The 14,154-nt window shown below is 41.1% G+C and overlaps 1 protein-coding gene and 1 non-coding gene across 2 annotated transcripts; both read right to left on the bottom strand.

Moving 5' to 3' along the window:
• Window positions 1–1,009: 1,009 nt before the first annotated feature.
• KHDC4 (KH domain containing 4, pre-mRNA splicing factor) lies at window positions 1,010–14,149 on the bottom strand (the record flags this gene model as incomplete). The annotated part of the gene is made up of 13 exons (XM_010165037.1): window positions 1,010–1,219; window positions 2,188–2,279; window positions 4,543–4,655; window positions 5,674–5,829; window positions 6,543–6,796; window positions 7,005–7,062; window positions 7,910–7,970; window positions 8,522–8,733; window positions 9,153–9,316; window positions 10,223–10,275; window positions 10,901–10,980; window positions 11,330–11,458; window positions 14,057–14,149. Coding segments are annotated over 13 exons (1,665 nt in total), but the record flags the coding sequence as incomplete, so codon positions are not given.
• On the bottom strand, window positions 8,835–8,963 carry LOC114818441 (small Cajal body-specific RNA 4). The gene has a single exon (XR_003766165.1).
• Window positions 14,150–14,154: the final 5 nt, after the last annotated feature.

The raw sequence follows: 14,154 nt of genomic DNA, 5'->3' as shown, positions 1-14,154 counted from the left end.
TGTCACTTCTCCATACAAAAGAGTTCTTTTTGCAACAGCCTGCCCCGCTAAGAAAGTCCGTGTTGCAGTTCATGTCCGTAAACAATCCAACAACTTATTCCCAGGTTCCACTTCTGCACTTCAATGCAAGAGCAACGCCTGCGCTGGGGCCGCTGGCGCTGCGAGGACCAGGTTGCTGCCTGCCTTTTCTTTGTTAAACCACCGTGAAACAGAACGGGTAGAATCAAGTGAGAGTCAAGACCGAATTAAGAGAGTGGTAGAACCTCATGAGAAGGAATTCTGTCCGAACTGCTGAATGGGAATGAATCCAGGGGTGACTGGAGGAGATTAAGTACAGTGCTACAGTGCCAAGTCCACCTGGGGATTAGTGGCACGATGAACCCATCCAAAAAACCTGAGCATCCCCCCGCCCCAACATCTGGCTAGAACGAGAAGTCGTGGGGTTAGTAAAACCACATTTTAAAGAAGAAAATAAACAGTGCTGAGTTACAGGAGATGCTTAAAGTAAAAACAAATGAAGAGTTTTAGGAAACAAGATCCTCAAGTTGTTCAGAACCCATCTATACTCCTTTCCTCTGTTGAAAGTCCAAACATTGAAGCCGGGGTCACCGTTAGCTCAATGGGACTGCAAACACAGGCTGACAGCAGGAACACTCAATAAAATATGAACACCAGGTGTAAAATGAAGTCAGCATGACTGACTCTTTCCTTTAAGTTATCCTGGAAAAATGGGAAACGCAGACCAACAGGCTTCCCTAGTTTCTCTTTACAGTACTTCCCCCATTGTGTAAGGGACTAGCCCTGTCAGAATGCCATTTCAATTATTTTTTTAATTGCCAAATTCACTGCAGAAATAAGGATTTTAAAAATAATGGAGCCCTTTCAAGGGGGAATACCAAACCTTTAGCTTCTGCAAATGTAAAAACAATGAGTATTTGCAAAGTTCATTCTGTAATATACATGCGTTATTGCTAGAGGGGAAAAAAAAAAAAAAGATTAATCAAAACTCTTCTGCAGCTTTATGGTGCCATCCAAAATGGCATCTGTTGTTTAGCTCGCTGTTGTGAGGAAGGGTACTGGTATCCTAAACTCCATCCCTGTGAAAAAGTACTTGCGTTTTTATGACCACCATGTTCCTCCTCTTCATCTGACGAATCTCCAGTGTATGCCACTAATCCAAAGCCCTTTTCTGTAGTTTTCATCTTCTTAGCTTGATGATCTAGGAGGGGAAAACAAAACAATCCCCCCATCCCCGAAGAAGGAAAAATAAAAATAGATAAAATGCCCCAAAACAAGTTAATTAAAAAAAAAGACGTTAATTGTAAATTGTTAGTTGGACACCATTTTGAGGTCACAATGCCAATGGTCATCCAAGGTCGAAGGCCACACGAAACAGCACCAGCAACAGCACATGTGATCCATCAGAACCATGTAAGAGAACAGAGAAAGAAGAAAGAAACACACAAAAAAGTTTAAGTTAGCAAGTGGGTCTAAGTGGTAACAATTTCACCGTTAAAGAGATAAATATGTAAAGAAAAGTAGAAATTTTTGTTCCAAAGAAAGCTAACAGAAGAGCAATCTCTGGGACCAATACTGCAGAAAAACTAAGGTTAAAGAGGCTAACGTGATGTACCTGCAGACCTAAAAGGCACTAAACTACCAGGAGAGTTAAAGTGATGACACATTTTACCAAGCTGCAAATACTTGATGTATGACAGCCCTATGAAAGGATGAAATCTGACAGCACTTCTGTTGTTTGCAGACATAACTCATGTCTGCAAATACACACCTGAACCATAACTCCCACTGTTCCCCTAGAAAGAGCTGTTCACAACATAAAGCCACACGGTATCTGTGTTCCAAACCATCCCACGAGATTCTGTGCCTCAGCTGATGGATTGGTGAAAAACAGCTGTCTTTAGTCCTTCACTTCATTACACTCTCCTTATTCATACAGGTATTTATCAAATTTTTAAGTGAAGCATCATGTGTATATAATCACAACAAACATAACTGATTTTAGAGCAGTGCAATATGACCTGCTTTTCACTTAAACAATGCAGGATGAAGAACAGCCAAAAAAAAAAAAAATTAAAAATCACCAATTTAAACGACTGTTAAGACCAGCACAAATTCATTTGGGAAAGGAAACTTGACTTACAAGTGTATTTTATTCATTGCACTCACCATGGTTGCCTGGTAAAGACCCCGCACCATTTCTTTCTTCAGATTCTGATTTCATCCCAGTGACAGGAAAAGCTGGCGGAGGCATCAACTGCCTATTTAAAACAAGCAAAGAGTCAAAGCTAATAGCAAACAAATTCCTAACTCAGTCCTTGACCTGTGAAGTTTTAATTGCCTAACTAACCTAGAGGCCTTCTGTGATGAAGAAACTACATCAGTGAACAGGGGAAGAGCAACAGATGTCACCTGCCTAGACTTCTGTAAGGCCCTCAATATTGTCCCCCCCAACATTCCTACCTCTAAAGTGGAGAGAAATGGATTGGAATGATGGACTATTAGACGGGTAAGGAATTGGCTGGATGGCCACGTCCAAAGAGTTACAGTCAATGGTTCAGTGTCCAAGTGGAAACCAGTAAAAAGGGGTGTCTCTCAAGGGTCTGTACTTTACTTATTATATTATTTAACGTCTTCACCAAGGATAGACAGTGGAATCAAGTGCACCCTCAGCAAGGTTGCAGATGACACCAAGCTGGGTGGTGCAGTCTATACGTTAGAGGGAAGGGAGGGACCTTCACTGGCTTGAGGAGTGCACCCACGTGAACTCTTGAAGTTTAACTAGGCCAAGTGCAAGGTCCTGCACCTGGGTCAGGGCAATCCCTGGTATCAATACAGGGTGGGGATTGAGAGCAGCCTGGCTGAGAAGGATTTGGGGGTGCTGGTGGATAAAAAGCTGGACATGAGTCAGCAATGTGCACTCACAGCAGAAAGCCAATCATGTCCTGGGCCACATCCCCAGCAGCATGGCCAGCATGTTGAGGAAACTGATTCTGCCCCTCTGTGCTTGAGACCCTGCCTGGAGCACTGCTTCCAGCTCTAGGGTACCCAGTGCAAGACATGGACCTGTTGGTGCAGGTCCAGAGGAGAGCCACAAAAATCATCCAAGGCCTGGAACAGCTCTCCTACGAGGAAAGGCTGAGAAAGTTGGGGGTAACCTGGAGAAGGCTCTGGCGAGACTTTATTACAGCCTTTCAATACCTAAAGAAGGCTTTTAAGAAAGATGGAGAGACATTTTACCAAGGCCTGTAGTGACAGGACAAGAGGTAATGGTTTTAAATTAAAGGACAGAAGATTTAGATTAGATACAAGGAAGAAATTATTTTCTGAAGGATGATGAGACACTGGGTTTCCAGAGAAGTTGTGGATGCCAGATTGTGGATGATCCAAAGGCTGGAGCAGCTCTGCTATGAGGACAGGCTGAGAGAGTTGGGGCTGTTCAGCCTGGAGAAGAGAAGGCTCCAGGGAGACCTTCTAGCGGCCTCCCAGTACCTGAAGGGGCTCCAGGAAGGCTGGGGAGGGACTTTGGCCAAGGGCAGGGAGTGACAGAACAAGGGGTGATGGCTTGAAACTGGAAGAGGGGAGATGGAGATGAGATGTGAGGAAGAAATTCTTGGCCAGAGAAGCTGTGGCTGCTCCTCCCTGGAGTGTTTGTGGCCAGGCTGGATGAGGCTTTGAGCAACCTGGTCTAGTGGAAGGTGTCCCTGCTGCTGGCAGGGGGGTTGCGACTGGATGAGATTTAACCTAAACCATTCCATGATTCTAATGCCCCAACCCTGGCAGTGTTCAAGATCAGGACAGGGTTTTGAGCAACCTGATCTAGGAGATGTCATCCCTCTCCATTGCAGAGGGGGTGGAGTAGATGACCTTAAAAGGTTCCTTCTAATTCAAATCATGCTATGATGCTGTGAAATAAAGTGCAAGCCCAATAGCTTTTGTGACTCAATGCACTGGAGAACATAAGGAAGAGTAGTGATGCCTGATGGCTTCAAACAGCTATGCTGAATTTAGGACTACATACAAGATGGAGAAGACAGAAAACTTTAGCAGTACCCTTGAGGTATTTCATAGTGGTCAGGAAACAAAAGGGACTATCAAGTAAATCTTTCCCCAAAACTTTCAGACTGCAAAATTTCAAGTTCACAACTTTTTCAGATTTGTTTTAAAATTGTAATAATTTAAAGTGTAAGTGCTAACCTATTTCACAAGAATATCCTGTTATCTCAAGAAGTTGGCAAAATACCAGACTCAGACAAAGGAAGAGCATACAGACTTAGGGAGGAGTGGAAATTTTGTAGCATGGAAAGGTAACCCTTGCATCCATTCTCAAAAAACAAAACCAAAAACCCCCAAACAAATAAAAGCCAAAACAACTCCCAAAAATAAACAAGCACCACCCCCCCATCAAACCAACACAAGCCACTCACCCTCAAGTCACAGAAGAGAACATGAAACACATAACATCTGACATGTGCTTTCCATCAGAATCAGAAAAGACCTGAACATAATTCTTTCATCACTCACCTGTCCCTCTCTCTCTCCTTTCCTGAGGAACTTGCTGGCTTCGATCCGGCTCCATCGATTTCACTCTGACTGGAGAAGCCTGTACCTAAATTAGTCATATGAATGGGTCCATGCTATGAGCAGAAAAACACACGGCATTAGCAAATCTACAACTACAACATAAGCTACACCTCCTTAATGATAATGACAGGAAACCCAACTTTTCAGAGCATTTTGCCAACTAGCAGAAGAAACTGCTAATCGCCATTGTTAAATAAAATGCTTTCTCCTAAAAATACTGAGGGTAACGTAGTAAGAAACATGCCTGAGCACCAATATGGAAGACACCTCACCACCTACTCTACCCTTCCGTAGTTCAGGACAGTAAAGATAGCTGCCTAGTTCATGGATCAACTTATTAGTTCCTCAATCAGCTAATTCTGAATACTGCTAAACCTCATGCCACAGTAAACTCTGCTTGAGATACTGATGTTAGGTCTAACATATAGTTAGTTCCTTACTGTCTCTAGGCAAAGCTTTTAATAAGCTTTTCTGCCTGTAAGCAGAGGTGTATCATCAGAGAAGCACTTGTAGAAATACCCTTTTCTCACATACAAGCCTGAAGAATTCAAATTATTAGTATTAAAATCAATAGTTTAACATTTGCTATCTAAAGAAAACTTTTTTTTAAAAAAATCAATCTCTTAAAACTAGGCTTCTTGAAATCCTCTCAAGTGCAACCTGCAAGAAAGGTGAATGGGAAAATCTGGAAGTTATTACCACATTTTCCTCCCACCCTTCAAACAAAAGCCCACCCAAAAGACCCACAAAAACTACAAACAAAAACCCAAATAATCTCCCTTTAAACTACCCAGTAACATGCTATTGTCATCTCTTTGACCTGAACGCATCGCTATTCTTCACAAAAGACTGAGGGTATAGAAAGCAAAGCTGCCAATGAATCAAGTAAGTCATGGTTCAAGAACAGTGCATCTACTCAAAGAAGCCAAAGCATGGTCTTGATGTTTTCTAACAATTGCCACCTGCCAAAGGTCTTGCACAACTGTTGCCAAATCAACTGTGCTAACAACAATCTCTCTCCAGCCAAGTTCTATTTTGGTGAATGAAGTAAAATTGCTGATTTTATTCCACCTGATATCCCAGCAGTCCCGACTCTCTCTCATCCGGTAGTTCCTCAGTGAAGCGTCTCTTTTGACCTTGGGGATGGGGCTGGACTTGTGGCTGTGTACCAGTCGGCATAGTTGTTTTTACAGGGGCAGCAGGAAGAAAAGGACTGCTCAGTGGACTCTGGCATGCAGAAGTTGAAAACAAAACAGAAAATTTGATAACATGCATATAAAGTATTAATTCAATGTAGTTTCATACATGGAGCAGAACACACAATCACAGAATTTCCTGGATTGGAAAAGCCCTTTAAGCTCATTGAGTCCCATCATGAACCCAACACTGACAAGTCCCATACTAACCCATGTCCCTCAGCACTGTGTCTACACAACTCTTCAATCCCTCCAGGGATGGGGACTCCACCACTGCCCTGGGCAACCCCTTCCAATGCCTCAGAACCCTTTCAGCAAATAAATTCTTCCTCACATCCAATTACAAATACTTTCTCTTTGCAGAACCTAAGAGAAGCTAAAAGGAATGTCACAACTTAAAGATAAAAGTATTTAATTTATAGAATGTTCCAACCTCAAACTAATCAACTCAAACTCACTGTACCTACATAGCTGCATCACACCTTTCACAAACGAGTGACCATCCCCTGCAAATATCCTTTATGTTAACAGGTGGCTATGATATGAAAAACGCAGTATGAAGCAGCCATGCCAACAATTTAGTTGCTTAAGACAGAAGTATCAGCAAAGCAGTAACAAAAAAAACCAAACAACAAAACCCTAAAGAAAAATTATCTATCTGGAACTACTTTAAGTATTTTGTTAGCACAGAAACAGCTTACTAAGTTGACAACTATAGGGCAAATAACTAATCTGTGGTAGTACCTGGCCAGTGCTGGCTGGAGGTTGTACTTGAGGTATTGGGTACTGTGTCGGCACAGGCGGAACTCCAGTAGGTAGCGTTGTTAAGACTCCAGGTGCCAATGGCACTGCAGGTGGTACTATGCCTGGTACACCATACGGTGGCTGAACTGGTTGTTGAGGAGGGGGAACAACAGGATAACCAGACTGATACCCATTGGAAGGGTAATACGATGGCTGAGAAGGTACGCTATTTATAGCAGCAGGCTGCGTGAAGCCTGGTGAGATAAAGGGGAAAAAAGTGTCATCTGCAATTCAGTTAGAGCCACAAAAGTACCAAATTTAATTACCAAATGTAAGAGAAGCTAGACTCCTTTTCAAAAGAAAGACTTAAGACTTCAACAGGTAAATACATTCCATAAAACTAACTGTAAGTACAGCTCTGTAGAATGCAACTCCAAAGACTTCATTATTGCTGGCATTTACCTGCTAAGGGTACTGCAGTGGTTATCTGATTCACAAATCGGGAGTATTCAGCATGAACCTACAAAGAACAGACAATAAACATCTATTTACTGTATTAACCGTTTGTAGGCAAAAGGCATCTTACCATGCATCGCCAGAAAACCGTAAAAGGACTTTGATTACAGAATATACTATGCACAAAGACAGGAATAATCCAAACAAACTGAAAAAAAAAACAAACCACCAAACCAACCCACCGACCAAATCCACCACCAAAACACTGCTGAACATCCCACTAATCCTGCTGATCTCTGTGACAGATTTATGTAAAATACAGGATAATCTTTCACAGGAAGGAGTCAGCAGAGACAAAATACTCAAAGTCAGAGAACCTAAAAGCTTCCACATATTTTTCAAAAGAGATTTGGACCCCATACACAATTATCAATACTAAGAGAAAGATAGTCTCACAGGATTTTACTCTATTTGCATTCATACAAGGAAAGCTGAGAAATTACTTTTCTATGTGTACATATGAGAGATTCTCTAAAATTTTTTGGTACAAAAATCACTTTAATAAATATAAAGCAGACAGTGTGGCTCTGGACAACATTTAAAGCTAAAGCAAGGGAAGTTATAACAATCAGAAACCAGAAGGATTCCTTTATGTTTGCTCTTCCCCATCCCTAATTCTGCTCAGGAAGCATTTGCATCTTTTCCCCTAAAATTTCACTGCTACATCTCCATCCCGAGAAATGTTTATTGACTGTACAAAAATTAGACAGCAGTACTTAGAAGGAAAAGCCTATTAGCAAGTCAAAACACATGGACAGTTTTGCTGAGAACATAAAAAAAAAAAAAATTAGCCAGGCACACACTAAAGCTACAACAGGCTCTGAAATCTTGTATTTTTAAGAGCTACTCACGGTTTGCAATAGATTCTCACACAGCTTTTTAGCAGCTGCCAAACCTTCTGGCTTTGGGTGACTGAAAAGACATAAAAAAATACCTCGTAAGCACAAATGTTTCTGCCACGTTTGGGAGCTACTTCTTTCATCAGCAACCTGCTGTCAGGTCTTAACCCTTTAATGAGTGATCAGTCACCTCAACAGGAGTCTAGCAGTTCTGCAGCTATTTAACACATCTGTGAACAAAAACGATGAGTATTTATTTTCTACATGAAAATTCAGGGTAGTATAAATACTGCAAGAAACGAGCACAGAACCCCGACCTGATTGGTCAATGCTCATTTTGCGTTCTTCCCTTCCTGCTCGACATCGTAACCCAAGCCCCAAAAGAACGCAGTTTTACTGTGCTCCCACTAGAAGCAATACCTTCTGGTTGAATATCACTTTATACCATATCACCATATGGTTGATATCTTTTATTTATCACTTTAGAGAGATCTCTATTAAAATAAAAGTCAGGTTCAAAAACTGTTTCATTTGCATTAAATCAGTCAGAATTAAGAATCTCCTACATTCATGACTGGTCACTGAGATTTTAAAATTTATTTAAAGAAATAAAAATCCTCATACCTGATGTAGATGTACATGGGTTCAAAAGCTTCTCTGCCCGATGCCGGTTCTATGCAACCTGAGCCTTTCCCACGAAGAAAGACTTTGGCACCTGTTTCAATTTGAATGTGCTGCAAGTAGGAACAACCAGGCCCTTCCACCTTCTCCTTCACATTAAACGTAGGTACAGCATGTTCCAGACCAACAAATAACTTGTCCTGAACATAATGCATCTGTAAATGTAACAATAAAAGCTTATTATTTCACTCTAAGAATTAGGATGTTCATTTCACTGGAGGCCAGAAATGTTATGTCTATGACAGTCAGAACAGTTAAGTGTTGGATGGCGCAGGCAGCCCTTCGCTCTTCTGTAAGTAGGACTGCTCTCTCCATCTCTTTTCTTTTAGGAGGCCACTGGCATCTAAGTCTCACTCTTCAGACTTAGTCTGATTAGTCCTCCATTTTCCACAACACACAAGGTTTTGGTTTGTTTTTTTTTCACTTTTTGGGGGTGTTTTTTTGTTTTGGGGGCTTTTTGTGGGTTTTTTGTTTGTTTGTTTTTTAATAAATAGTACATTACATGTATACTTTGTAATAGGTAAATCTTGTAATCAGCAATACTAAATGAAATTCATAAAAATGAATTACTCACCCCTGACTGGAATGGAGGTTTTTGGCCAACTGCTGGAGACAACTGAGTAATAGGGGCTGGCTGGTGATAGACAGTAACTGTAGCTCCGTTGAACGTTGGACTAGAACCTGTGGCTGCTTTTACTACTCCATTAGTAATTATCTCTTTAATTCGGTTAACAGCTCCTAGTTGACAGAATATGAAATTCATTTATATTTCACCCCTTGTCAACTGCCCAGATTAACCAAATAATGAAATGACTGTGTTGCTTTCCCATATTCTGTGACAAGTCTACAGCCAAAAAGATTGCATCTGATGGTGGGGCTTGATATTAGAATTCTGGGATTGGACCACAAGAATGGCAACAAGCATCAAGGCTCTTTCTCCACTCCCACTCTGATAATGAGCTTAGGCTCATACACGCAGGTGGGCAGCTTTAGCCTACACATTTTAGCAAATGCTAAATCATTTACATCAACCCAGTACTGAATTTACATCTGCATGAATGAGCAAACTAACACGTGAAAAATTGTTTAGTGGCTGTGAGAATCAAGAGACAACTGAGGGCAAGCCCATGAAGTGATACAAAGAACAAATGAACATCTGAACAGTTAATAGTTTTCCTTTTTTTCCAGCAGGCACAGACAAGACAGGAGCTCCTTGTGCTTCTAATGGAAATATAGATATGACACAAAAAATGTTCATACCTGTATATTAAAGGTATTATTTATATATTTTTTATATTAATATACCTGTATATTAAAGGTCTCCCTGTCACAGACCTATTGTAACGGGATCTCAGCGTGTAGATCAGTGAATAAACTCATACAAAGAGCTGCACCTGCCTAGGAACCCTACCCACTCCCCCACCTTCCTTGTAGCCTATCACAAGTTTTCATTTCATGACTAATGCACTACACAGCACCTTAGGTAGCTTCGAGTAGAGATGTGAAAATCAATGTTTAAATGGGGTCTGTTATCAACATCAAGATACTTGCAATACAAATCCATCCTGGTCATAACAAAGCCCCGTAGTAAAACCCCTTTATCACAAATAATGAGAGAAAAAGCAGAATGCTTTGTACACTTACTGTCAACCAATTCTCGTGTCTGACCCTGGACGTGAAGATACAAAGGACGATCTCTGGAAAGGAAATGTCAAATATTCCACTAAACACACAGAGAACACACAATAATGGATGCAATCTAATTATATTACAGTCATCTAGACACAGAAAGTCTTCCATAAAGATTTGAAATACTCTTCAAATAAGGAAGTAAATACATATTAATTGAACATCACAGTGCTCAGTAAGCAAAGCTTTGCACTGAAAACTAAAAAGTTACTTACATTATGAGTTATTAAAGTTATACCATGAAAAGCTTTAATTTGCTTGTCCACATGAAAGGTTAACTAAAAATACTGAGTCTATGAAATATTAGCTCTGTAGTTGGCAAGCTGCCCATTCTCAGCAAAATGCACAAGAGAGCCACTACAATGTTCAGTGGGAAGAAGTTCAGTATAGTTTGGTCTGTCACAGTTGTAGTTGGTTTGTTTTTTATTTCAGTCCACGAATATTAAGTAGGTAGGAAAGCAGCTACTATCATAAAGGTAAACACATTTGAAGCACTCAATAGTCAGTTTGCTCTGGCTCCCAAAGGTGATACTGCTCGTGAAAAACAACAAACAAAAAACCCCCACCACATAGCCAGCCAAGGAGGGAAAAAAAAACCAAACAAACCAGAAATCCCCCAAAAGAAATACAAACCCAGGTCCCACTTTTGCCTTCTCTTCTGCAGTCATGAATCGCCCTCGGGTAGAAACAGCTGCTCCGCTCAGTCGACTTATCTACAAACCATTAAAAAAACAACAGTGAGAAATTTACCAATAATACACAAAGCACACACACAAAACCCAAAGAGGTTTAAGCTATGCTGTCATACAAAAAAGACCAGAGGTCATTAATAAAGCAGTAAGAGAATGAATGGTGCCCACTAAGGGATACCAGTTCTGCTACCTTACCTCATCACATGACATTTGATTGAACAAAACAATAAAGTACTAAACAAAGTGTTTGAGAAAACACGACGAGTTTTGTTAAAAGAGGAAACAATCACAGAATAGTTTATCGAAAGCTCTTTTGACCTTACAAACCATCTGCCAAGCCTAACAAATCAGACACAGATCCTGAACATACCTCATCCTGAGTCTGTCCTCTCGTCAGCAGGTTTCTGCACGTCAGGGGGACATCATTGATTTCTACCTCTGCCACCACAAGGTCATCTTTGCTTTTACTTGTAGCCGGGCCTTTTCCCAGAGCCTGCAGCTTCAACGACAACCGTTGCAAAAAACCAGTAGTTGGAAAGCAGAGATAAACGATGTAACAAACAAACTGACCCTAGTACTCCAAAGGTGAATTTTCCTTTTCATTCTCCCCTTTCAGCTGTTGAACCCAAAAGCTTTACAAATATTAGCAGAAAGCACATTACCTCTGCTACTTAATAACCTCTACTAATAATAAATACTAATAATTAATAAACTACTACTTAACTACCTCTTCACAAGCTTGAGCCCAAATAAAAACACTATTTTGATCTTCAGCACATTTTAATATAATAATTGATGTTTCTGTTCTATAAATGGAGAAACAGACATAGAACTAAGCAGTAAAGTTGCTCAAACAGAAACCAAGGCATCTTACACTTGAATTGGCATCTCTGGCAGAAGTCCGAGACACATAAACCATGTAATTCATATTTCTCTCAACTCCCCTTATACAGACATAGAATTTATAACTTCTGTTCAAGATCTAAACTCATCCACACTATGACTACACTTCCCCTCTTTTTTAAAACAAGGGCATAATATTTTGTGTCAGTAGCTAAGTGCTAAGAAGCAAAAAGCCACGGAGTCATAAACAGAAGGCAGAAGAGTTGGAGCTACAACAAAGACCTTATAGCATTTTCCATGTATAGTTAGATAGTACATCCTTCTAAAAACTCTGAAATAGTTTTGGGGACAGAAACATAATACAAGGCTCTATAAAAAGAGAACCTTCTAGTAACATCCAAAAGGTATCTGTCTGTAGAGGGACATCTAATGCACTGTACATGGACTCTATTTCTCCATTCCTTCCACCTTTTTCTTAAATAAAAAAGTAAATTCATTAACCTGCAGGCTTCTTAATTTCCATTCGCTCACAATCTGAAGTGCTGTCAGAGTTAATTACTCTAGAAATGTCATCACTGAACATTTCCTAACAAAAGCAATATATGCAATAAAAAACCAATCCCATTTGTAAATTAATTAATTGGTTAAGGGGTTCCCACAGCAATACAATTTGTCACAGGATGCCAGAATGCCACCAGAGCTTCTGAAAAAAACATCCTTCCAGTTTTCAGGTGTCTCAAACCACCAGTCAGCTAACAGACCTTATTCCACCTGGTATGATGATAGAAGCTACCTGAAACAAAACGTCACTGAACATTTTACATCCTCAGGTAGGTGTTAGGTCTTAAGAAGCAGAAAACGTGTAAAACCACGACAGGATGGCTAATAGCAGTGATCAAAGAAACACTGACTACTAAACCTCACCTATTAAAAAGGCTGTAACGATCACTTTGGGTACGGAACCTACACAGAACCAATTATGGTGAATACGTAGCGGGACACATTTGCCACCCTTTCTTATATTGTCTCTGAACAAATCCAATGACAACTGCATGAATTTTAATCAGGGCAAGTGCCGGTTTTTGCATCTGGGACACGGCTTGGTTTGTTCAGCCTGGAGAAGAGGAGACTGAGAGGAGATCTCCTGGGGGTCTAGAACTTCCTCCCAAGGGGCAGAGGAGGGGCAGGCGCTGATCTCTTCTCTCTGGCCACCAGTGAAAGGACCAGGGAAAATGGCAGGAAGATGTGCCAGGGCAAGTTGAGGTTGGCCATGAGGAAAAAGTTCTTCAGGGTGGTGGAGCACTGGAACAGGCTCCCCAGGGAGGTGCTCATGGCACCAAGCCTGACAAGATTCCAGCAGCATTTGGCCAAGGCCCTCAGGGACATGGTGTGAATGTTGGGATTGTCCTGTGCAGGGACAGGAGTTGGACTCCATCATCCTTGAGGGTCCCTTCCAACTCACAACATTCGATGATTCTACGACAAAATGAATGCTCATTTTGATGCTGCCTCACAAGGCAAACCCTTAGAACATAACTGGCAGTCCCATCAATGCGATGCATGCAAAAAAGAAGATACAATACACTCTGAATACAAACTCTTCTTATTGACTTTATATTTGAATAGGCTTGGAAAGGAACTGGAAACAGCTTTCTAAACTTGGTTGTAGCACAGGCTATAACATGCAGAAAAGTAAGATTGTTCCTGCTACTGAAATTGGGAAAGAGGCTTTAAGCTCCATCTGCTTTAGAATATAAAAGTTCAGTTGGAAGAGACCTACAACCATCATCTAGTCCAACTGCTTGACCACTTCAGGGCTGACCAGAAGCTGACCAAATTGTTTAGAACTTGGACATAAAGTTCCTACTGATAATTTGCTTAAGCATGAAAAGAATTTGGTCTCATATTATAAACTGGTTGCTTTGTACACTAGTTTTTACATCAGCTGTCCTATTTAGAAAATACTTCTGAAAAAAGTTTTTCATCTTCCTACAGGTCGCTTTGGTTAAGCCTTAGAGAAGAGCAGCTGGGCTGACCTCAGAGCTACACCACTGCTTTCTGTTATTCTGAAATGAATTTTAAAAAGCTTTCCGGATGTTTTTTTGTTCTATCTCACTTTACAAAACAAATCTCCGTCATTTCCTATCTCATCAAGAGCTCTTCCAACAGATGAAGGTCGCAGCTGTCCAGAAAACAGACGTGACACCCACCCTCGCCCATCACCTCCGGGCCTGGCAGTCCCACCGGCACCCACCTTGTCCGCCGTGTTGGGCGCCGGCTTCAGTTTCCCTTTGGCCATTAACATCGCGTTGATTTTTGCGGCCACGGCCGCGGCTGCATCCAGCGCTCCCG

The sequence above is a fragment of the Antrostomus carolinensis genome, unplaced genomic scaffold, assembly GCF_000700745.2.
Source record: "Antrostomus carolinensis isolate BGI_N321 unplaced genomic scaffold, ASM70074v2 scaffold21273, whole genome shotgun sequence".
NCBI classification, from domain to species: Eukaryota; Metazoa; Chordata; class Aves; order Caprimulgiformes; family Caprimulgidae; genus Antrostomus; species Antrostomus carolinensis.
Note: the sequence above shows the minus strand (reverse complement) of the source record. Positions and strands in the feature narration are given on the sequence as shown.